The sequence below is a fragment of the Cyprinodon variegatus genome, unplaced genomic scaffold (assembly GCF_000732505.1).
Source record: "Cyprinodon variegatus isolate N-32 unplaced genomic scaffold, C_variegatus-1.0 Scaffold845, whole genome shotgun sequence".
NCBI lineage: Eukaryota > Metazoa > Chordata > Actinopteri > Cyprinodontiformes > Cyprinodontidae > Cyprinodon > Cyprinodon variegatus.
In genome coordinates, this window is record NW_015151298.1 from 28,151 (window position 1) to 52,773 (window position 24,623).

The 24,623-nt window shown below is 38.0% G+C and overlaps 2 protein-coding genes across 3 annotated transcripts in view; both read right to left on the reverse strand.

Moving 5' to 3' along the window:
- myoz2 (myozenin 2) overlaps positions 1–5,451 on the reverse strand; it is a 15,044-nt gene extending 9,593 nt beyond the window's left edge. Inside the window, exons 1-3 of the mRNA XM_015397241.1 lie at positions 5,258–5,451; positions 4,483–4,589; positions 1,574–1,740 (exon numbers count right to left, since the gene is read on the reverse strand). Coding sequence (XP_015252727.1) covers positions 1,574–1,740; positions 4,483–4,564 — 249 coding nt within the window. The 5' untranslated portion in view covers positions 4,565–4,589; positions 5,258–5,451. The remainder of the gene's footprint in view (positions 1–1,573; positions 1,741–4,482; positions 4,590–5,257) is intronic.
- A 5,652-nt stretch (positions 5,452–11,103) lies between these two features.
- The window catches only part of LOC107099200 (synaptopodin-2-like), a 22,622-nt gene continuing 9,102 nt past the window's right edge, over positions 11,104–24,623 (reverse strand). The window contains exons 2-5 of one of the 2 annotated variants that reach the window (XM_015397246.1): positions 23,728–23,879; positions 20,759–21,492; positions 16,318–19,256; positions 11,104–12,037 (exon numbers count right to left, since the gene is read on the reverse strand). In XM_015397246.1, coding sequence (XP_015252732.1) covers positions 11,462–12,037; positions 16,318–19,256; positions 20,759–21,492; positions 23,728–23,879 — 4,401 coding nt within the window. In that variant the 3' untranslated portion in view covers positions 11,104–11,461. Of the gene's footprint in view, positions 12,038–14,048; positions 19,257–20,758; positions 21,493–23,727; positions 23,880–24,623 lie in introns of those variants that run through there. The other variant, XM_015397245.1, reaches the window with a different exon arrangement.

Below are 24,623 nucleotides of genomic sequence, written 5' to 3' on the forward strand. Positions count from 1 at the left end.
TTTAAAGGAACAATGTGAGGTACGCTGGTACACACACACACAAATAGAAGGTTAGAGCTCTGCTATTAGTTAGATGTAACAAAGAGAAGCTTAGTATGGCTTGATTACATTTTACACTGGACAGGTCGGGCAGAGATGAGGGAAATGCTGACTTGGCTGCCTGCACACAAAGCACATTAATAAGGCTTTGTATGTCCTGGTAGAAGATTTTCAGTGTGAATATAATATGGAGTACAATGACTGTAGTATCTTTAGCTCAGGTCAAGATAACCCAGGTCAGGTATATAATTTTTTGTCATGTTAATTCTATTCTTCAAGGAATACACTTTTAGAGCAAGAAATTTCAGAAAACAAGGGCTGTCTGTTACTCTAATGCTTTATGTCTGTTGTGTCTCAGTGACTGTAGTGGTAATTTTAGATTAAATTATGCAGAATTTGTAATAAAACTTTTGAGAAAAGACAAGAACAGAGTTTTAAACACATTCACAAGCATAAATATCATGTGTAGCAGAATTGATGCGGATGGACCATCAGAATAAGCTCTAACAGGAGAGCCCATATCCTCTGTACAAAATGTCCAGGCAACATAAGTAAGCTGATTATTTGGAATCACCTTAATGGTGCAGAAATGCAATTTTCTAACCTTTCTCTGTTATTTGTTTTTCTTTCTCTAAGTTTATTAAAGAAATGAATGAAGGGTGTGTGTGTGTTTGGGGGGTGGGGGTGTGGTTGTATACATACCTCTACCTCATAAGAAAAAGGAGACCTATTACTCATAATAAAATTCAATTTAAAACATCTAGGAACTCTATGTCTATCATTTTATTTGTTTAACTACTGTTATTTAAGTATACCTGTTTTCCTGTTGTTGTTAAGATACTTACAGGTTTCTCTATTGCTCTTGAAACTATTCTAAACTATTCTTAAAAGCCTTTATTAATAAAGGCATTTTTAACAATAAACTGCAATTAACTCTATTGCTATACAAATAAAGTTTACTTACTTACTTTACTTACTATTGCATGTTCTTGTAGTTGATATTTTCTACACTCTGTATTTTATTTATTTATTTTTTTGGAGTTTTCAACAATTCTTTTTTTTTGTGATTTAAAATTACTTTAGCCTTTTCTACATATTTTGAAATTTGCATAAATACATTTGTTCTACGGGAAATGGCTACAGTCGAGTTTAATTTGATTATGTATTTTGAAGGATAACAAAGTATTTGATTTTGTATATATATATATTTGTATAGTACAATCCCTGCTGCCACCATGTGAAAGACAGCAAATCTAATTTTTTCCCACAGTCTATTATCCTGGCTCAGTAATTATAAGCTTGTGCCTAAATTGTAAACAAACAACAAAGAAAATTTTGGAAATACATTTTTGTTTAAATTAAACAAGATATTTATCACAGTTGGAATGTTTTGCACATTTACATTTACTTTAGGGCAGTGGACTCATGCATGAACTTGGTTCATACTTTAAATTTAAATCTCTATACTAACTCCATGTGATGTGTGAACTACAGTAGCTTTCTTATGTAGTTTTGCTACGTTTTTTTTTCTTACATTTAGTTGGTTGTTAGTTGCATTCTGAAAGCTCTCAAAGGTGTATTTTTCGGAACGTCTCTGCCGCATTTTGAAGAGACGGGATCCCCGGTTGGAGGCAAGCGACAGCTCCTCCAGCATGATGTCTTTAGGGACACTCACTTTCTTCCCAAGATCCATGTGTGCATCTGTGAGTGATAGGGAGAGGAGACAAAAGTACAGTACGGTATGAAGATCTTATGTGCATTTGTTACAATTACTAGACGACTGAAAAAAAATGCTTTTGTACCTACAGCGTTTGCAAAAACTAGCAAAAAAAAATCAATTGTATCCTAATAAAAAATTTATTTCATTAGGATTCTATGTGACCTGTATGCATGTTATAAAATGCATAATTAAGGAGGGAAGTGGAGCTAAATGAAACATTGTCTTGTGACAGTAAACATTTGTTTGTACCCCCCACAGAAAATATTTTCACAGTCATTAAATGCTGAAAGTTTCAGCTCTACTACAGCTTTATTAGCTTTTAACATCTAGAGAGTGAAACTTTCATACAATCTTATTTGCAAAATATGTTAAGCTCAGTAAATCTGAGAAAATAAATGTTTATGTTATGCCAGATTCTCAGATGAATTGAGTGTGTTTGGGGCAACTTGTATTGCCACTCATGTTCATCAGCAACTTAAAAGAAAGTTACATCTTGCTCTCATTTGACAGATTTCTTTCTTCATCATGTTTGCTCGTCCTCTACATCGCCTCTGGCAAAAATAAATAAAACAGAAACTATTATGGCATTCCTTCATCCCAACTTTTGATTTATACAGGAATTGCGGTGTGTTTGAATGTGAGGACCCTTTTATTGTTATTAGATTCTAAAAGTTTTTGTCTTTGTTTCCTGGATCATTCTTTTGTTCTGTTCTTTGGACATTTGTTTCTCCCTGTTCAATGTTTTCCTTTTGCCACACTTGTCTCTCTTATATAGACTTCCTCATTTAACTAGGCCTCTTCTTTTAATTAGTCCCTCTATCCTGGCTTCAATAAATAAACCTCTGGATTCTTCCTTTATACTGCCTCATATTCCATCCCACCATTTGCTGTATACCTCATTCTCCCCATCTTTCATCATCTGTAAATCCTTCTAAAATTATCATTGTTAAAGATCTCTGAAGGGTTATCTGCACAGTTTCCTTGCTAAATGACCAAATACCACTGACATGACTTGTCATATGTCTGTCACATAACTGTCTATTAGCAATCTTCAGTTAAGGTACGGTTTTCTAAAGGAAACACCTTAGTTATGAGTCTTTGCAAATACTTAAAGGGACAGTGTGTAACAAATTAGGCTTTTTGTGAGCAAAAATCTAGTATTGCTTTGATAAATACATGTTCTGTGTAAGTCTAATGACATGATCTAGAAAAGAAGAGGACTCTCAAAGCTTAGGGGTGGTGCAAAAAGTGGGAGGTGTCACGTTGTGTCCGCAATTTTCATTAGAGAAGCCAAAAGAGGACAGACATGTTGGCATTATGGGTTTAAACTGTAGATCATTCTATCTTCCACTTTCTGTGGCAATGAAGGAACATCTGTATGTTTTGTTGAATGAGAGTAAAAAAAAAAATCAAAAAAAGGAAAAAGATTTAACCAGGAAAAACAACAATGGTGCAGATTTTACCAGGTGGAGGCCATTTATGAGGGAGATGCTGAGGTTACAGTTTTTCTGCTGGACAGGTAAGGTAAATCAATATAATAGTGAAGTTTATTTTGCTGTGTTAGAATAAAGGCAGATACGACTAGTTTGCTAGCCTACATTGGATGAGATGAGACGCAACATTTATTAGGTGCAGTTAGTAAATGCCACTCCATGGCATCCTTAATAGTTCTCACACGCTTAAAGAGGAGGTACCAATCTGTAATTTGCAATTCGTACAGTGCACCACTAGATGGCAATAAATCTTACACACCGTCCCTTTAAGAATTACCATCAGCCTCATAGCTCTGCTTCACTGTCTGTTTGATAAGGACAGTGGTATGAAGCTCAAAACATGCAGGACACCAGCACTGGAATTTGACACCTGTAGGGGGACCACCATGCATTGATTAACTTTTATTTTCAGACTATAGACTTAGTAATGTGTTATAAGATGTTCAAGGATTTGGACATTGTTTCATATAATTACTCTGCTATGTTTATTCATTTTCTGGATACTGTTTGTTCAATAATTTACACACCTTTAATCAGCAGCCGTATTGGTTCTGTAATTATATTACACCCACAGGTTGACACTGTATAATAATTAGAAGAGTTGTGAAGGGAAAGGATTACACCAGAATTTACTGTAAGAATAACGGGCTAAAGGACACACGCTTAGTTTTCATCCATTTTAAAATAATACACTACATTTTCTTAATTTATGAAATCAAATTTGTGTTAATAATTTTGAAAAAAAAAAAAAGTTTTGCTACCGAACACCAAAGTGCTTTAACCCTTCCCCCCACAAATACAAAAGACAAGCTAAAAGCCCTGTAAAAATAAACTGCTGATGCCACAATACTTCCATTATGATGAACGATGAAATTTTATTTCTACACTTCAACTCATGTCTGCCACTTGTTTTGTGGTTAGCTCCTCATGCTACTGCATGCTGATCATGTTGATGTCACCGGCCTGCATCCAAATATGAGATCTATAATTTGCCGTAGTATCTTTCAGCTGTCAGATGCCTTCAAACACCCCCATTCCTGTCGAGCACAGTTGTCCTTGCCTCAGAATACCACATTTGAATGACAAAGATAAAGGGATAATTTCTTAGGACTGTTAAAAATATTTACTTGTTCATGTAAAGTGTTGTGCATGAACAAATAAAGAAATGGGTGAAATAACTTAGATTGCGGTTAAAACCATAAAACCTAAAAAGATATTTAAAACAGATACCCTCTTGGCCTTGAACCTCTCTGCAGATTGCTGCTGCCTGCATTTTCCTTTCCCTGGTAGTCATGGTCGAAAACTGCGACATGATGGCTGCCTCTGGGAATTCTTTACTGTGAGGCAGAGAAAAGTCACAGGAGACACCACACATCAGCACAAGCTGTTCAGATAAGAAAAACGAGAGACAACACAAGAGGCATTTTCGGCCATTGATTGACCGACATCGAGTATCCACAGCACGCACAAAAACCCACCGAAGCAGACAGAATTTATTAGGGTGGTGAAAAGGGCAAAGTTAGCACATCCCTTTAAATAACCTTGGGTTGTTAAACGTCAAGCACATGCTCTTCAGACGTGGCAGCCAGCCGTGTCAGGGGTAGCTGGGAATCAATATGTTTGAAATTGCCCAGGTGGCATGATGATGAGACGTGGATGGAAGCGGGTGCTGTCACAGGAGACATGTGAGCAGGTGAATAAAAAATAAAATAAAAAAATCAGGAGAACATTTTACACCAAGCTGTTAAGGAACACAGGCACAGGTGAATGTTTTCCAGTCGAAAACACTTAAGACAAAGAAAGTCATGCAATTCTTTTTTAAGGATTCAGAAAATAATTTTGCATAATCCTGAAAATCAGTGAACGAGTATGAACTGCAGAAATACATTATGTAAAAACAGCGGAAACAACTCTAGGATGTAACCAGGGTCATGCTTGATCCAAAGCACAAGTGTCACATTAGAGGCGGAAACCACACCTGCAGAGAGGCCCCTGTGATGCTTACCTGTCCTGAAGGCCCCTCAGGGGGTCGTCTCAAGTTGTGCCTGTCTCCTTGAGGTAGAGAGTCAGAAAGGTGAGAGGCTGCCGTGGAGCAGCTCACTGAGGGTGCTAGCAATCCCTGATACTGGACTTTGGAAGGGTGGGCACAGGGGGCTGAATCCTGACCCGACTGAGTGTGTGACTGAGTAAGGGGGCAACTGAGTGGGTGGGTGTCAGTTCGTCTGTTGTCATTGGTATTTAGTTCACAGGCTCTAAATTTAGAGCATGGCAACAACTGCCTACTTTGCCCTCCGTTGCGCCCCTCATAGCCAGCGGTAGCTCAGGACTGTCTGCATTGATTTATGAATGGGAGTAGATTAGCTGGTACTTTCGCGTTCATTAGGACTTAAGTGCTATGTTTGTACAAAACCAAATCAATATGATGACTACATCTATGCAAATAGAGGCATATATTATTTTGTTTTGCTTAGATTTCAGTCACATGCCTTAAAAGAACCTTAACTCTTCTGGGAAGGTGGTTCACAAGATTTAGGAGGATGTCTATAGGAATTTGTGACAATTTTTCAATTAGCATGTTTGTGAGATCATCTTTGGAGAAGACATGACTCCCCATCTCTGCTCTACGTCTCCAAAAATGATCGGTTAAGGTCTGGACTCTGTGTTTAACAGTCAAGCTCAACCACACTGAACTTTGTAACCCATATATTTATTGCTTTGTGGTTCTCTGTCATGTAATAAGAGAAAGGTTTCATCTCCAAACTGCTCCCAGATTATTGGAAGCATTAAATTGTACAAAATCTCTTGGTATGCTGAAGTTTCTTAGTTTCTTGCTCTAAAAACTAAGGTGCAAAGCCTGCATCAACCAAACGCAAATGCACAGCATAGCAACAAAAGATGTTTGTGGAAATAGTCAGCATTGTGCATGGTGGTGGCCCAGGGGTAGGGTATACAACACGAGGCCTACGTAGCATGTCTTCCCAGCACTTTTCGTCCCTTTCTTGTCTGTCCACTTTATATTAAGTAGCCCTATTGCCCAGAAAATTACAATTAAAAAATTGAAACATTCTGCCTTTCAAGGTGCTTGATTTTATACACCTGTGGCGTTGATTGGAATACTAGATTTTTTATTTGAAGGCAGGGGAGGGAAACATTTTGGCAATATGGTGCATCTTGGCTGATTTCTTTTCATTTTTGCAAAGTTTGAAGTGTTGCATTAACAGTATCACATTTTAAGCCTAATAATCTTAGATGTGGAAGAATTCATCCTTCAGAGGTTTTGAAAGCATCCTTTGTACATCCCTAAAATGTTTAAAGACATAGTAATTCGAGTGAAACTTTGCCTTTGACTTCCAAAAGAGTAGTTAAAAAAATAGAAAAATGACATTTAATTTTTTGACATTTTACAAAAAAAAAAAAAAAAAGACTTTATAGTTCATAGCTAAAAAAGTAAGTTTAGTCTGTATTAATACCACTCAGTGCTATTAGACCTCGAAAGCTGCACTCCTAACAATAAGTGATCTGTTGGGAACACGGCCTACTCAGGGTCAACATATTGTCAGTTTTAGATTCAGTTTCTGCAACAAAAAAAGTTAGATGTTTATCTTAAATTACAGACAGTGGCTACAGTCTGTTCTGCTTAACCTTTAATATTTTAAGTATTTATTACTTCAGCAAGCAAATAGAGTAGAGGGACTGTTTCATCTCAGAGTAGCTGCATTACTGAATGTCCTGTCCTGTGAATTAAATACTTTCTAATTATGCTGCCCTTTATAGCCTTTGCTCATGTTTGATTTTAAGGAATGGCAAACTGTTTGTCAGATCTAAATCGGTAAGGGAAATTTCTGTTTATAGTATCCCCTTGTTCTGTTATCTCTTTCTCTCTAATGGCCCAGCTACAGTGGGTTGACCCTGTTTTCACATAACCAGTGGTCACCATGGAAATGAATCTCCCTCCAAAACCCCTGCCGTGCTCAACAAGTAGTGACTCTTCAAGCTGTATTTTAAAAAGAAACTTCCTGGGAAGGTACAACAGGCAGAAAATGACCCAAAGCAGATTTCTTTTCAGCCTAGACTAAAATAAACAAAACACAAATGATTATAGGTTACAAATTGGAGCTCTGTAGTAATGTATATATTTATTTTATTTAAAAAAGCACACTCTACAACATGTTTCAGCATATGGATATTTAAAAGCAACCTCTGGGGAAAGTTAAAGATGCATTAAACACCATAAAATAAACTCTATAAATCACTTTCTGAGAGTTTTTCCTCTTGAATTTTCTATTAAAGGTTTTGAGACTAATCATTGTATGCCTACAAAGTAAATTACATATTACTAACTGTGAGTTTGATTTGGTAAAATAAAACGTTTTCATTTTCTGTTTACTCTGTTTACAGTGACATATAAGTTTATTTTTGAGGTGTTCACACATCTTTGTTAGAAGATGTAAATTTTCTATAAGATAAGCTGTAGCTAAAAGTGAGAACAACCAATCATAGTGATACTGGCATTGCCCAGTGGAAATCACCCCAGAACATGGTGTACTCTTAAGTAAAACACACAATCATTATCATTTTTTAGGATTATTAAAAGTTTATGTCAAAGTACAGGCCACACAGTTTTTATGGAACTCTTTAGCTTGCAGTAAACCTGTTAATTATCCAACAAAATAATCTTCATATGACCGTTTTCAATTCAGCTCTTAATGTCAACCTAAAGTTCATTACGCCTCTCAATACTGCAGTTGATTTATCCCATTTGCAGTACTCTCCAACAGAACATTTACTTCTTTTTCCATTCAACTAATGAAAAATGTTGGGCAGTCATCATATTCTCTGAGCCCATTTGGCACAAGTTAAATATTGAAGAAAAAAAAAAGAACCTGTCAATCTCTCTGTTTGGAAATTGCTTGACATATCCACCTTCGGCAAGTTGTGTTATGGCTCTAACCTTTTCAATAGTTGAAAGAGTTCCTTTTCAGATGTAAAGCTTAAAACAATACGACATCATAATCTCTACTATTGAGATACCTACCTAAACTCCTCAAGCTGTTTAGATGAAATCCTAAACACAGTGGCCAAAAAGAATCTACTAATCACTTCAAGAACAAGTAACATTTAAAATTCACAGCAAAGTGGTAGTGACTTACAAAGCACAGAATACAAAAAAAAAAACCTGTGTTGAAAAACATTTTACCCGAATTGTGTCAGTTTCTACTCTAAGTAAATCAATAAGTAAATCAGTAAAAATGTCTTAAATTAAGTCAATTTACCCTTAATTTGAGTAGGTAAATAAAGTGTTCTGCCAATGGAATGGGTTTTCCTAATCTTAAAATAATATCAATAAATAATATGCCCTTAAAAATAAGGCAATGCGTTTTTTTTCTTATTTTAAATCCAAATTGTCTTGTTTCATTGGCAAAGAGTCTCGTTTACCTCCTCACAAGAAAAAAGCACTTATTTTAAGAAAAAGTTACTAATTTAGATTTTTTTTTTACATTGTACACATCATGGTTAGTGGATTAGAGGTTAAAGAAAGCCTTTGAGTAAAGGTAGTCAGGTAGTCACATTTCAAACTCATGCTTATTAATGTAGTCACCAACTCAGAACTGTCCACCGCTAGATCATTGGAAATTAATCTTTTTTTCAGCAATACTCAACCCTAAATAAGTGTAAACCTACACAGTCACCTCTCTACACATAGAATAGTGCATATAGATAATCTGATCTCCAGCTAAACCAAGCTGCCACCAACTATTTTCATACATCTTTTGTAGAGCATTTATGCACAACTACTGAACAATTTTCTTGAATTATATTCAAATATTGCAAAGAAGAAGTAAAAAAAAAAAAACATCAGTTCTAAATGCGATGCTATACCATGCAAAAAGCTCTGTCTTCATTGATTAAGGCACATTCTCTTCCCTTCAGGACAACCAGTCAGGAGGGCCCAGTGTTGCCAACTGCTTCTGCTAGTTTTGGCAATTGTGGCTTTAATGTAGTTTGCCACGATATAATAGATTAATTAACAAATTATCAAATCTAGAACTTGATAAAGTGCTATATATACGTTCAGTCCATTTACCATTGCTGATTAATGCAGCGAGGAACTATTTTACCACATTTGGTCATACAAGCCATTGACTTTGTATAAACGATTGGTCCTTCAACTTCACCTCATAAAAAAAAAATACAAACTCTGTAGAGGAGATGGCGTCATAATTAGCATAAGTCAATTAATGAGTGTGAAAGCCTTTTGTATAATGCTGGGAAAATTAATGATATTTAAAAAAAGAAGAATTAGAATAATTTAAAAGCAAACTAGACAGTAGAGACATGACACAATAACAAAAGTTCTTATATTTCATGGTAATGTCAATCTGAATATACATTCACGGTGGTATCATTTCCTTGGGAATTGTAAGAAGTCATTGATTTTCTTAATGCAGTGACTATACTGCATAAGAAAAGCGCTTGCCTTATCTTCCAAGGGATCTTAAATGCATCTAGGTCAACCTCAGAATTCTGATAATGTGTATTCTAACTTTTCATACATATATTATCTTTTTCTATTTCTTGATTCTTTTCTGCAAAAAAAAAAAAAACTCCCTAAAAGTAGCAGATAGAGATCTTTCCTCACTGGTATCCTTTCTAAACAACATACTCATTTCCTCATCCAGTCATCAGCAATACAATCACATAGCTTACATTTCTTAACCATTATTGGCTCTCCTGGTAAAGATAAAGAGATCTAGAAATAATCTTAAAAGCAACAGACTGTGTCACAATCTAGACAAAGAGAAGTACCGTATTCTACATTTCCCAAAAAATATGGAGGATCTTTGGGAAAGTTGTCCTGGGAAATGACCAAAAAAACTAGAAACTATATGAAAAATCTGACCTGGTAAACCATCCATCCATTTTCCTTCATGCTTATTCCTTCTGGGGTCACAAGGGGCACTGGTGCCTATCTCCAGCTGTCAATGGGCGAAAGGCGGGGTACACCCTGGACAGATCAACAGTGTATCGCAGGGCAACACAGAGACAAACAGGACAAATGACCATTCACACACCTAAGGAGAATTTAGAGAAGCCAATTAACCTAACAGTCATGTATTTGGACTGTGGGAGGAAGCCAGAGTACCCGGAGAGAACCCCCGCATGCACTGGGAAGGACATGCAAACTCCATGCCGAAAGACCCCAGGCTGGGAATTGAACCAGAAACCTTCTTGCTGCAAGACAGCAGTGCTACCCACTGCTCCACTGAGCAGCCCCCTGGTAAACCATACACAGCATTTGAAAAACATAACCTAATACTTAAAGAGTCCAGCACAGTATTAGTCTTGTAATGGTCTGGGGTTCCTCAGAGGATTCAGGTTAGCTTGCTGGAACTAATGGAACCATAAATTTAGCTCAATAATAGTAAATTCTTAAATTAATAAATGAACCAAAAACAACAGACCCAAATTAAAACATTTTGGCAAGGATCTGTAAATTCCTCCCCGTTATATATATAAAAAAAAAAGTCTCTAAAAGACCTGTATTTATAAACACTTGATTCCACTTGTTTTCTCCATTTGTGGTACAACAAGTTATTAGGTTTGGGATGGGCAGTGGCCCCCATGACCCAAGCAGGTAAGAAGCAGAAGAAAGATGAAAATGTGTGATTGAACAAATTATTGTACCTACTTCCATAAATATGTAATGTAATACAATGTTACAATGATAGCATTTTTTTCACTCTTGAAAGTAAGAAAATCAAGAGGCATACAACTCAAGAGAGCTAGATGTGTTTTTCTTCATAAGTCACAAAATGGAATGAAGAAAATACTTTATCTAAAGTTGCCCAGATCTACAGGGGCAGCAGAAATAGAAAAATCTAAACAGAATATCCAATGCTCACTGGGAGAGGGGTGTGTGCACATCTTAACTAGGGGATGCCAATAATTACCAGGGTCTGTTCCTTAGTCTACATCGTACCCAGCTAAATGTTGCAGTCATCAATTCTATGCATTCATATAACCTGGTTTTATTAATCACCTCCTTCCTTAATTAAATGTTGCATGCAAAGTCGGTCCTTTTATGCAAGACCTTTTCTCTGGAAAGCAAAAAAGTAAAACTTTTAAAAAGAATTGCTGAAACCATGCTTAAGTCTGTAATTGGATAAGACAGTGATATTGATTTGCTAGCAAACATCCTGTCTGTGATCTACCGTCTCCAGGTCAAGGTACTGTTAGTGTAAGCTGACATGTATGTTGGCCTCCTGGATGCAGACATAGAGGCTCTCTGGTTTGTCTCAACCCCATACCTCTGAGGTTGCCACTGCCTGGGAAGTGACCTGTAACCTACCAGGTTGACTGGGCTGGAGGCAGGGCTTCTCAGCGGAGACATGAAAGATGCAATTGGAGCTTGGCTCTGACCGCAGCCTTGGCTCCAAGCCTGGGTGCCTGTTTTCTGTTGTGCTGGGTAACTGATTCTTCCCTTCCACTCGACAGGAGGCTCAGGTAGGATTTTACGACAGGCAGCCAAGTGGACATTTGAGGCAAGAGACTGCTGGAGGTCTTGAAAAGCAAAGGCTTCATCCACAAGACCCAGGGGGTGGCGGGAGGCAGCCTCCCAGGGGGTGAGGGGTTTGAAGCCTTTGCCCAAATTGGGTGTCTGCGTCACCGTGGGGTTTGTTGAAACTCGGGTTGGAGGCTTGGGAGAGGAAGAAGCAGACATGGATTTCTGGCCTTTGAATTGCATCCTGGATGGGGGAGAAAGGGAGTAGCTTCTCCCCATTGCCTGTAGACAGATTCAGAAAGACTATTTTTAGAAACTTGCTTATTTGTCTGGCAAAAAAATAATAACATCTACAAAGATCTTACACATAAAGGTTGAATGTCATTATTAAAAATAAATGTAAATTAAAATAACTTCAAGGCTACAATAAGCCATTTTGTCAGAACAGAGCAGGCTAACTCTTTACTTCTCAAACCAAATGTTTTAAGATTGTGACTGTATTCAGTGAATGTGTGTATCAGAGAGAAAAGAAGTGAAGGAAGGTCTAAGGGGAGGGTGAACACCAGTATTGTCTCCATGTTAGTACAGTCTGTGAAACACAGCAGACAAAACAAGAGGTAGGTGCTGCCATCCTGTGGATAGTTATATGTACTGTCTAAACATGTGGAGATGAAAAAAAAGAGCTTAGAATAGGAAAAAGGTTACATCCAGGAGAAAAGAAAAATAATTTAAATACTGCTGTTTTAAACCAAAAAAATATATAATTTCTTTATATTTTCCTTCAAATGGAATCTTTTTCTTGTTTCTTCACTCATTTTTCTGTACATGTAATTATGGCAAAGTATTGAGGTTATGTTCTTAGAAAGGGAGAAATGGGAAGGGTGTAAAATAAGAAGCCTCAAATAGAAAAAGCTGATAAAGATAATGTCTTTGGAAAATTGGGGGCTAGATGAGACTCATGTCTAAATCTCAGGTTCGAGTCCATGACTCAAATTCTGTTATTTTTATCAAACTAAAGAAGTTGGAGTAATGTGCTTCTTTGTAACTGGCTGCTTTTGATCGAGTGCCCAAAGTTCCCATTTCAATTAGCTGTAAGAGAGTTGTGTTGCTTTGATTTATCATTAGTATTAACCTACATTATTAAGTTCTTATATAATTTTTATTACCTTTTTTTGTCTTAATGGTTCGTAGTTCATGCACTGGAAAAAAATATAAATCTATATAGGTCATTATTTTCTTAAAATAAGTGCCTTTGTTCTTGGATCGAGGAGGTAAAAGAGACATTTTGCCAATGGAACAAAACAATTTACATTTAAAATAAGAAAACACAATTGCATTGTTTTATTTCAAGTGCATATTATGTAATTATCTTATTTCAAGAGTAAAAACACTCATTTCATTGGCAAGCTATCTCATTTTACCAACTCAAATTAAGGGTGAATACACTAATTTAAGAGATTTTTTTTATTATTTCTAGATTGTTTTTTCACCGTTTTTATGATGTTTAAATAACAATGGCAAGTAATGATATGATAATATGAGAAAAAGAAATAAAGCTTGGACAACTGTCACTCCATAGTGAGATGCTGTGAAAAATGCTAATACCCCTGAAAGTATTTCCACGGGGGTATTTAATCCAAATGAGGACTGAATCATTTTCAGTCTTTTCTAGGGGTCCAATTTTGTCCAGGACTGTTATGCGAGTTTATTTACTTTTTAATCATGCTGCTAAAATAAATGTTTGAAAAGCAAAGTCTGACTTTAATTTGTTTATTTTCATCAAATGTATATTTATTGTTACTTTTGTCAGATTTAAGATATTTCTGAGACCATGTGGGTTTATATTCCATTTAGTTTTTTTAATGAACATTCCACAATATCTAAGTTCCCTCATTGTGTTTTTCATTTATAAGTAGTAAGTATTTCAATTAGCAAATACGTCAACCATGCATATTTGAATGGTTTGCTCAGCATGTATATGAAGGAACATATGGAAAAAGAATTTATGCCAGCTAAAATGCACTCACAAATCAAATTTGTACCTACCGGTACTATGAAGATTTCCTGAGTGTATAAAGATGTTTGCATATTTTCTAATACCTGTAAACCTTTTGAAGATTAGGTCCTGAAAGTTCTTTCCAGTAAAAGGTGACCATAAACTAACTGTGATACAAAAGTCTATAATAAGAAAATGCTCATCTTTTTGAAAAATGCATGACACACTTGACCTCCTGAATTAAATGAGACCACACTGGAGTCAGCCAATACCTCTCATAAATATATTATCAGACTGTCATTCTCCAGTAATGTGCTTTCTAAGCACACTGCTTTTTAAGATTACAAGATGGCAAGTCACTTGCAGAATATTTTTAGGATATAAACATCGTGAGACTAAGGCCTCCTTTTATTGGGAAATCAGGAACAGAAGAAAAAGGACAGAAATAGCAAGGAAACCCAAAGCATACCCAAAGTAAAAGAAAGGGAAACCCAAAAAAGGAAAACAGATGATTTAATGGCACTGCAGTTAATCATACATAAAGTGCACAATAAAAAGAATCAAGCAGAAACACAACAAAAGAAGCCCTGTACCATATGTACATTGTACTCATAAGACATAGTCCTTAACCTATGGGGTTTGAAAATTAATTATCGAAACAATATGTTAAACAGATAAGGATGTGTTAATGATAACCCTGAAAGAGGATAACTCACTAATGTCTAAAAGGTATTAGCTTTCAGTTGTCTGATGTGAAATCTAAGCCTACAGCACAATGTGGATGTCAGAACTGGACTTCTCTTAAGGCACTTTAAATATAGCATCTAACATGATGCAACAGCTGGTAAGCAGCTTAAAATAACACTAACCCACCTAAGAAGGAGATATTAAAAAGAAATTACATAAAAACAAAGAAACTCAAAATACTTTCTGTAAATAAGAATATTTTCATGCTTTTAGTGCTATATTTCATGTTTCCTTGCCTTGCTGCTGGATTGTAATTTCCAAGCTTGGAATCAATTATATATCAATTTAGTTCAGATTATTTACATGGGTCAATTCACATCACATCTCAAGGCACTTTACAGATATTTCAACCAGATCATACAGTCAGATCGGTTCAAAGCTCTCTATCTAAGGAAAACCAGCTGATTGCATCAACTCCTTGGCACAATGCAATCCCTCACTCAAGTATATCCATTCCATTCAAAAACTGTTCATTACTCTTCAATTTCCACACACTAGATTGCAATCTTTTTGAACTACAGCAAAAATAATTTGTGGTTGTTTTGAACTTAACTTTACCTTCAAAGCCAAAGGTGATTTCTCATATCACTGACATTGCATTAGTGAATACAAACTATACCTTTCTCCCACAACCCCCTTCCCTCAATTGCTATCAGTTTGGAATATAATATTAGGACTGTTCAACATTTCATCTTTACACAATTAAACACATTTTCTCGTATCCTATGTACCATTCAATTCTACTCCCCTCCATTTTGCTTTCCTTTTAAAATGCCCAAATGCTCCCCTACATTCTTAACATCACCTTAGATTTGCAGACAACTACCCAGGTTTAGCCTACTTCTTAAAAGAAAAAATATATATATTTTACTAATCTGAATAAGGGCTGAAAGTTTGTAATCTAATAACAAATAAAAGTTTTATCATTATAACAATCCAGGAGGCGGAGGCATTGATTCCACCAGAAGGTTTGCACTATTTGTTCAAATTCTTCCACTGGCCAATTTGAAAGAGCACTAACTGTATAAAATAGGCAATGTTCCTGCCATTTGCCTATGAAAAATCACTCTTTTTCAGCTGATGTCGGCTTCCACACCTGAGCTGAACTCTTGTTAGCTGTAAACTTAGGTTTGGGGGCTGCCCCAGTATTGCCACCACTTACAGACTCAAGCCTGGGAGCTGAAGGGAAACTTGGTTCATTGTAACTACTACTAGGCTGTGCTTTGTACTGAAGTGAAGGAGTTGCCATATAAGGAGGGCTACTCGCTGGCTGGTAAGCAGGTTGCTGGTATGGTAGGTTTAACGGCTGAGGGGCTTGGGGATGATAAGGTGGTGGCACAGGCTGCTGATACTGCTGGTTATAATCTTGTTGGTACACACCACCAGGAGGTGGTGGATATTGGTAAACATTAGCTTGGGCATGCTGATACTGGGGATCATGCATTACAGGCTGTATGGGTATCCCATAGCCTTGGGGATAAGGAGGTGTAAATGGCCCAGCTTGCTGAATGGGAGCCATTTGTTCATATTTAATTGTTTGGGTGTCAGGATTTGTACTAGGAGGAGAGCTGGGCTTTGGTACAGGTGGCTTAGAAGCCTCAGCTCCTGGGCCAAAGATAAAGAGTGCAGAATCTAATTTATAAGGTTGATGCTTCATTACATCGATAACATTAAGCGGTTTCGGGGCAGGCTTTGATTTCTCTTGGTCCTTTTTCTTTGCTTTAGTCAAAGGACTACTTGCAGGGGGCTGTTTTGTTGCTGCTGGAGGATAAAATGGAGACTGAATAGGATTGTAAGCCCTGGGAGGTGGAGCACGTACATTGGGTGTATATTTCCACTCATTTGGTAAGGATGCAGCTGGCGATGTTGATCGGCTTGCTTTGTTGGCTTCCACAGTCTCAGAGTCCACAACAAACTTCTCCATACGAGACTGTCTCTTGGCAAACATGTCAGCTCCTTTTCCTTTGACAACTGGCATCTCAAAAGCTGAACCTTGGGTCATTTTAGGATTTAAAACAGTAGCCATCGGGTTGACAGGTGATGCAGCTTTTTGACCAACAGTATAAGAGACCATTCGGCGTGGAGGAGGAGGAGGAGTCTGATTTTGCGTTGGATGCCACGGTTTGGGAGAAGATTGGGTGTTAACTGCAGACATAGAAACATTTACAGGTGTCTGGGATAACTGTGGTCTCCACTCATTAACCGGCGTTGGAGGCTGAGCTTGACCTGAAGACCATGTACTAGGTTGTGGCTGCTGAGATGTGCTTGAAAAGGACTGCTGCCAGTTGGACTGTTGTGTGAGCTGTGAGGGAACTGCTGGAGCCCAGGGTGGCTGGTGTTGAGCCGGATTTTGCTCTTGGGTCCAAGAACTTGTTTGCTGCTCACCACCATGTTCCGGAGGGTACTGAGCCCATGATGTCTGAGGTGGATTTTCAGGAACTGGTGCCCATGGATTCAGATTAACTGGAGCCTGTGCTTGACATACTTCCGGTGCATTCATCCATGATGGCTGACTTTGAACTTGTGATTGTGATGCTGGCCATAGATTACCATGTGGTTGCTGGTGAGGTGGAGTTGAGACCCAGGGTGGTTGAGGTTGACCAGGTACTTGGTTATTTGCCCATGATTGTGGCAAAGCTGGATGTTGCTGTCCCCAGTGTGACTGTGTTTCTGGCTGAACCTGTTGAACCGATGGAGGCTGTGGTTGTATATTTGGCTGAACTTGTTGAACCCATGGAGGTTGCACTTGAGGCTTTTGCTGCACTTGTTGAGCCCATGGTGTCTGCTGCTGAGAATCTGTTTGGGATGGCTGTGTCCACTGATTCCTGGGCTGTGTCTCCACTGGTACTTGTGGTTCATTCCACGATTGGTGTGTTTGCTGGAAAAGAGGCTTCTCCTTCGTGTGCATCCATTGTGGTTGAACCTGTATCTGGGATTGAAGTTGTTCTTGTGGCTGGGCCCAAGGTGGCTGAGCATTTGTCTGAGGTTGTGCTTGTTCTCCTGGTTGAGTCCAGAATGGCTGACCATGAGAAGTCCAAGTATTGGTGGTTGGTTGGTTCTGGGTAGGTTGTCGTGTTACCCATGGTGGCTGTGGTGGAGATTGACTTGGAGGTGGATTCTGAGGCTGCATTTGTGTTAATTGCCACGAAGAAGCAGACGACTGTTGATGTGCTTGTGACGATACTAAACCCCATGACATGTTTTGAGAAGTCTCAGAATGCTGAGCAGAAATCATGTGTTCATGTGCCTCTTTGGGTGCAACTTGTGGAGGCTTTTGTTGGGATTCTGGCTTTGGCAGAGTCCATGTTTGCTGCTCTGTTGTGGGATTTGCAGTAGTTTCCTCAGGGGTATGAAGGGTAGAGGGCTCAGGGGCAGGTGCAGTAGTTGGCTTTAGTTCTGAAGCAGGGTCATTTTCTGTAGTGGGGGCTGCAGCAGGTGTTGACAGACTATTTTCAGCACACTGAGGTATGTCCTGGTTGGCTGCTTCTATCGGAGCAGACCAAGGAGGAGAGTTGGGGTTGATCATAGGCTTTGGGGCAACGGGTGGAGGAATCTTAGGTTTAAGTCTTTGGGCCTGTAGAAAATTGCAAGCTTCAGCCCCTAGGCTAAGATAGTCTTCCTCAGGTCCAGACTCAAACCCTTTTTTGTCATTTCTGTTGAGAAGGTTCAGTAAAGCTGGGTTAGGCGATACTTTGGGGGCTTCTTTAAATGTGAACATAGGTTTGCTGGTATTCTTTTTCCTTGAGTCCAACAGCAGGCCGGTCCTGATTGCAGGAGTAGATATGCGCTCATCTCGGGAGGCTATATTTTCTCCTTGGCCCACAGAATCTTGATTGGTCCCACTTGTTGCATGAGAATAAGGGGTTGCCACCACATTTTCTGCTGTAAAGGGCTTTGCAGTACGATTGGAGAAAGAACCCTGAATTTCATTTGTCTCATGCTGAATTGTACCATTGGTGTTTGTAGAATAGTGGTGCATTTGGTGCTGCTCTTGGTGATACTGTTGTTGTTGCTGATACAGTTGCTGTTGCTGGTATTGTTGTTCATACTGCTGCTGCTGCTGATATTGTTGATACTGTTGGTGCTGCTGCTGGTATTTCTGTTGTTGCTCATAGTACTGTTGCTCCTGATACTGCTGGTACTGTTGTTGATTTTGTTGGTGCATATTTACATCCATGTAAGCATGGCCTTCTGGGGACTGTATATAGGACTGCTCCACTACTTTTTTCTCCAGTGTCTGTGTTGCTTCCACAGGTAATCCTTGGCGCCGAAGTTCCTCATGTTCAGCAGTAATTTCATCCATCCTCTGCCGCCTTTGTGCAAACATCAGGGCACCCTTGCCCTTGGTTTCAGGCAAACATTCCATCTCTACTTGGTTGTTCAAGTTATTATTCATTTCAAGAAGACTTTTCTTCAAGGTAAAAGTTAGTACACCCTTACTACCTGCAGCAATCAAAGGCAATCTCTTTGTTGATTTAGGATCTATCGTTGATTGGAGGCTAAATTCACCAGCTGGGTTTTCTTGCTTCTCGTCTCCGTTCACTTCGTCTTCTTCGTCACTGAACTCTGGTTCATCCTCCCCTGTACCGTAGCTTACAAGTGTAAACTGCTTGGCTCTCTGACGATGTTTTTTAAACATCAACAACCCCTTGTTATGGGGGTTTGATGGAGCGGCAGACAGAAGGAGAGCAATACGTTTACTTTTGGACTTATTCTCCTTCAACTGTTTCTCTGACAGACTTTCGTTGCGTCTGAGCCCTGTGTAGAGAAGTAAAAAAAAAAAGTCCTGTGTTTAGAATATATCAAAGTACAATGAAACTCCTGAATTATAGGGGAAAGAAATTACCTTTTCCTTAATTTAATTTCAAAATAAAGTTCCTAATTACACATTTAGAAACTAAAAGAGACTAAATTTATGAAAAAAGCTCAATTAGGTTAATAACATTACATATTGTTATGATAAGGGTTGCAAAGGAAAAGTATTTTCAAGGCTTGAGAGTGAAATAATTGTTTTGGTCACATTACACATCTTGAGTCTAAACTGGGGGGTGAAATATTACTGTTATTGAGCAATTGCCAGGAACCGTGAAAGAACATAAAACCCTAAGAACTTATTGACATAAAAAAGGGCAGAAAAATATGAATCAAATTAAACATTTAATACAACACAGATAAAATATTTTTGTGCATCATGAGATTATATATGTCAATTGTTTTAGAAAATAGCTAAAGTGATAAGATAGAGTTAGGTTTAATATATACCTTTTTTCTTGCAATATGGTTAAAAGGTTTAAACATTCAACAACTAAAACTAAAATTAACCCTGTGTTTGCATGATCATATCTTATATTCCTATTTGTCTTAAAGTCTCCTGCTTGTAACAGTACTGTATATTAAGCTGTGTGAAATAGCAATCCAACAGAGGACCAATTAAATTATCTGACCTATATGATATTTGTTTTTGTTTGTTTGTTTTTTGATTCATTCATAAAACATAAAATACCATACATCAAATCAACTATTTAGACTAACAAGCCAACTATATCAAATCTAGAAATAGCATGCATGAATTGAATTTAAGAGTTGGTTTGTCTTAAGAAGTCTTTATTTCTAAGTTAATACAAGTTACAACATTTGAACTGAACAACCTGACAAAGCAAAGTTATTCCTCAAAAAAGAAATCAGACAGGCTTACTTTTCAATGTTCACGCAGGAGAAACCAATGGGTGGAGAAGACAAGGCGAGTGAATAACACCCTCACTTTTTCAGCCCAGTTAAAGCACCCAGTTTGAAAGGATCAGGTAACAGATGAGGGGAACACATGCTGGTGTCTGTCAAGGAGCCACTTCTGCAGTCATCATCACTGTGCTCCGGTGATATTTCTGTCTTTTACACAGCTCAGAGAAGCTCCTCACTACATCTATATTTCCCCCCATACAAAACTTTTACAATGTTTGAAGAAATTATTGCTTTTCAAGAATGACCAATACTTTTTTTGTCTTTAAAATTCTAACAGTTTGTGTCATACTTCTTAAAAATACCCTTTCTGGTTCTCCCATATCTGCTTTCATTGAAAGGAATTAGCTCCTGCCTTCCTGAGTAGTTTAAGGCATACTATTTTAAGAGTTACACACACACACACACACACACACACACACACACACTGGACATCAGGCTTTGGAATGCACACATGCCAACAAATGCACTGAAGTGATGCAATATATCTAGGCAAAAATAGAAAATGCTCAAAATTAACTTACTTGCGTGTTTTGCCCGATGCTTATTAGGTTTTCCTTGATCACCTTCAGAGTCAGAGTCTTCCTGCTCTTCTGAAAAAGCTGCCTCATCAGATGGAATTTCAAATGAGACAGTAAAAGATCCAGGAACAGGCTGACAAAGTCCTCCTCCTTCCTTCTCTTCCCTTTGCAACCCAATGTCTTCAATGACAACAGAGCCACCCACACTCAGAGCACCCCTCCCAGCTTCTGATGCATCAGGCGGCTGCAAAGTGACATCCACTGAGGGAGCACTGACCACCAAGCCATGCTGTCCGAGTGGCTCTCTATCAGTGTATGGCACATGACTCGTTGAGGTGGTGTTAGTTGTTTCAATGGTTGAAAAGTCACCCTTAATCCCTTGAGCACTCCCAAGAGAGGTGCAGACCCCATTGTCCAAGGTCTGCTTAGACAGGGAAACCTGAAGCTCCACAAATTCTCCAGGGGAGAAGCACCTTTCAACTTCATTTTCATGCTTAAAATCCAGCTCATGGTCTCCCAAATCATCTGATAGGTTACCTTTGATGGGGGCCTCATTGTCACAGTCCAACTCCCGGTGGAGAACATTACCTTGGGGATCAAATATGCAGATCTCTTTTGGAATTTCAGACTTTGGAGAAATAGTGTGGAGGGTGGTGCTTTTGAAATTCTCATCTGAAGAGACAGTTTTGCCAAGGTACGTTCCTTCAGAATCAGAGTCATCAGAGGAGATGATATATCTTTCAAAGAGAAGAGTGAGAACAAAACAGCCATGAAATTAAAAATATATATTATTTTGTTGTATTTTCTTTGTTCTTAACATGCAAATTTACTTATAGAAATGTGCTTTATGATTGATCATTTGTATCTTATTATTGTGTGTAGTGTGTAGGGCCTGATGGGTATTTAAAGTGCTTCATATGTAAAACTAATATTGGCCTTAATAAATTTTATCAAGTGCAGTTTTTTTTTTCTATAAAATTGAGGCAGCTATAAAACAAAACAAATAGAAAAAATATGATAGGTTTAAATATGTAAACTATTTTCTTGTTTGCACAAGACAGAATAATGTCCAAAGAGTACCATTTAAACACATAAAATTTGATTAAAGCAATAAGACACAAGGTATAAATTGTCAAAGCAATGAAGTAGAACTAATCCTCAGTCATTCTTAAACAAAAGGTCAGATCCATAAAGGGGAAAGTAATTACATTTACACCTCACTGGTACTAATTTCCAATTTGAAGGGGTTCTTCCAAGGAAATTAAACAATCTCATTATCCTACTGGAGTCACTGAACTCCAGTCAGTTGGATTCTGAAGAATACAAATGAAAAGTGGGACCGGGTCCTCATAGATTTAAAGAAGTACACTAAAGGTTATCAGCTCCATTATAAAAGCCATTCTATATGCAGAAGAAAGAAAAGGTAACAAAGTTTAAAAGTTCACTTTTCACTAAGAATAAAAATCAACCTACAACAATGATTATCTACAATATTATAGCATGTCTAAGTTTAAGTCTAATATGAAGTTACTTGTACTGGTGCCCTATATATTGGGGAATTTGTAATAGGCCATAATAAAACCACAATCAAAGCTATCATTTTTACTATCAAATTACTTACATTACATTACTATCAAATGTTATGTCTTAAAGGTATAGAGGACAATCTTTTATTTCTGGGTGGATCATCTTAATAATCGGTCCTCCTAATTGTCAATCATTCTGGTGATATGTTTACATAAGGCCATCCTACATGCATCTTCCCCTTAGCTATCTTTTTCTGCACATTGCGCTTTCCAGCATATATCTTTGGTGAGATATGATTTCAGACAGTCATTGAAGCTCACCTTTCTCATCGCGGTTCTTTGAAAATGGCCAAGGGTCATAACAGAAAAAGTGTCTACGAAGTGTATGAGAAGAAACAAAAGGCCTTAGAAGAGGCAGATAAATCCTGCAATGCTTTAATCGGAGAGCTCTCCTTGAAAAGTATTATAGAATTTGCTGTCATAGCGGCCTGCTGTCACCATTAATTACATGACAGTGGCCACTAATAAAGATTGCGCAGGCACCGTGCAGTAGAGGAGGTACTACATGACAGGGAGCAAAAAGCAGTGATCATCTGTCAGAACGGTCAGGTTAACCAAGTTCGCTATAAAGTCCACTATATAGACCCTGCTCTATATAGTGATTGAGGGATTTAAGGGTTAGGGCGGACGTTTGGACAGAGTAAGCTTGAATGAGCTATGAGAACTGCAACTTTTAAACAGAGCGTGTACGAGGAGAAATGGGCTTGTACATGCTCTCGCATGCATTTAATAGGCATTCCGGGTAGAGGGATGTGCATGAGAATTTTTCTTAAAGTGGAGAGGGCAGGTCTTTTAAAATTCGTGAAAATCCTCAACAATACCTTTAGGTAACATATCATGTCTAGACGGTTTCGGGCATTTTCCGTGAAGGTACATTTAATGTTTTGCCATGACTTTTTGATAGTCTCCAAAGTTTTTAAGATCAGTTTAGTGATGGCCTGTTCCCATTCTGACTTCACTCCGCTCTAGCAAAAAGGAAATTAGTTAGTATGTTTTGAATTAAAATTACTGACAAACAAATTCATGACTTCCACATGATAGAGAACCTTTGGGATAAATTAAAGCAGAATGCAAGTCTTCCTATCCAAGATCGTACTTGGCAAAACAAATAGGCAAATACTTCAATAAACAGTCTGAAACATTGGAGAAAGTGCTCCAAGAGAACTTCAAGCTGGCTTAGTAAAAAAAAAGTGGGTAGACATTCTATCAAACCATAAGATATCAGTCAAGTTTGTCTGCGAGTATATCTGAAGACCGAAAAAGAAATGCTTTTGGCAACAGAGTGATTGTTTTATCAATAATGGTAAAACATTAAATTTACGATATACTATGTTTATCTTTGCCACCTATTGATTATTTTAACTAAATGTTGTAAGATTGAACAACCTTTTGAGTAGTAACTGCAGACTGTTGATGGATGTTTCAATAAGTGCTAAAGCTTGTGAAAAGGTGAGATCAGCGCAGGGCTCCCCGTTGATCGACACCACCTCATCACCCTGCTGAACTCCTGCCAGGCAGGCATGACTGCCATCTTCCACCTGTAAAGGGAATAAGATTGGTAGAAAAAAAATGACCATCAAATAATGTGTATCTTCTAGAAAAATGATCTTGATCCCATAACAGTGATTCCATGTGGCTAAAGATAAATGGCCCTGCGGCAGCCAGAGACTTGACAAGGAGGGAGGGGTGGAAACTGAAGGACAGAGAACATGACCTGAATGTGAGAATTGCTGACCATTATTCATAGGAGTCACAACAGCTGTTTTACTATCAAAGACCACTCCTGAAAAGTGTTGATTTAAAAGTTTATTGAGATGAGAAGCTGAAGTAGAAGGAAAGAAGTGTGATGAGTTGTACAGTAACAGAGTAATATGGGGGTTGCAGTCTGGGACAACTGGTACTCTGGGCTGATTAGGGATGGCAGATGCTGCCAAAAGCAGAGCTTTCAAAATATAGCAATTGGTCAGATAATCAAATGTGATAGAGTACCAGGGATGTAGGAGAACAGACAAAGTAGGTAGCAGTAGAGATGAAGAATGAAGACTACAGCAATAAAGGAAGTAGTATGAGGGGATGAGGATCCTATACATTTTTCATAAAGAAATCAAGATGATTCTGGAGTTCTAAGTCAGTGACTCCCAACCAGGGTACGCATACCTCTAGGAGAGGTGAGTGCATTGCTGGAGGTACATGAAAAAATGTTATTTCTCAAGTAGCAAAATAAAATAGGGCTGTTCTGCTTTGTGGGGACCTAATAGAAAAATTAAACAAGCTTTTATCAA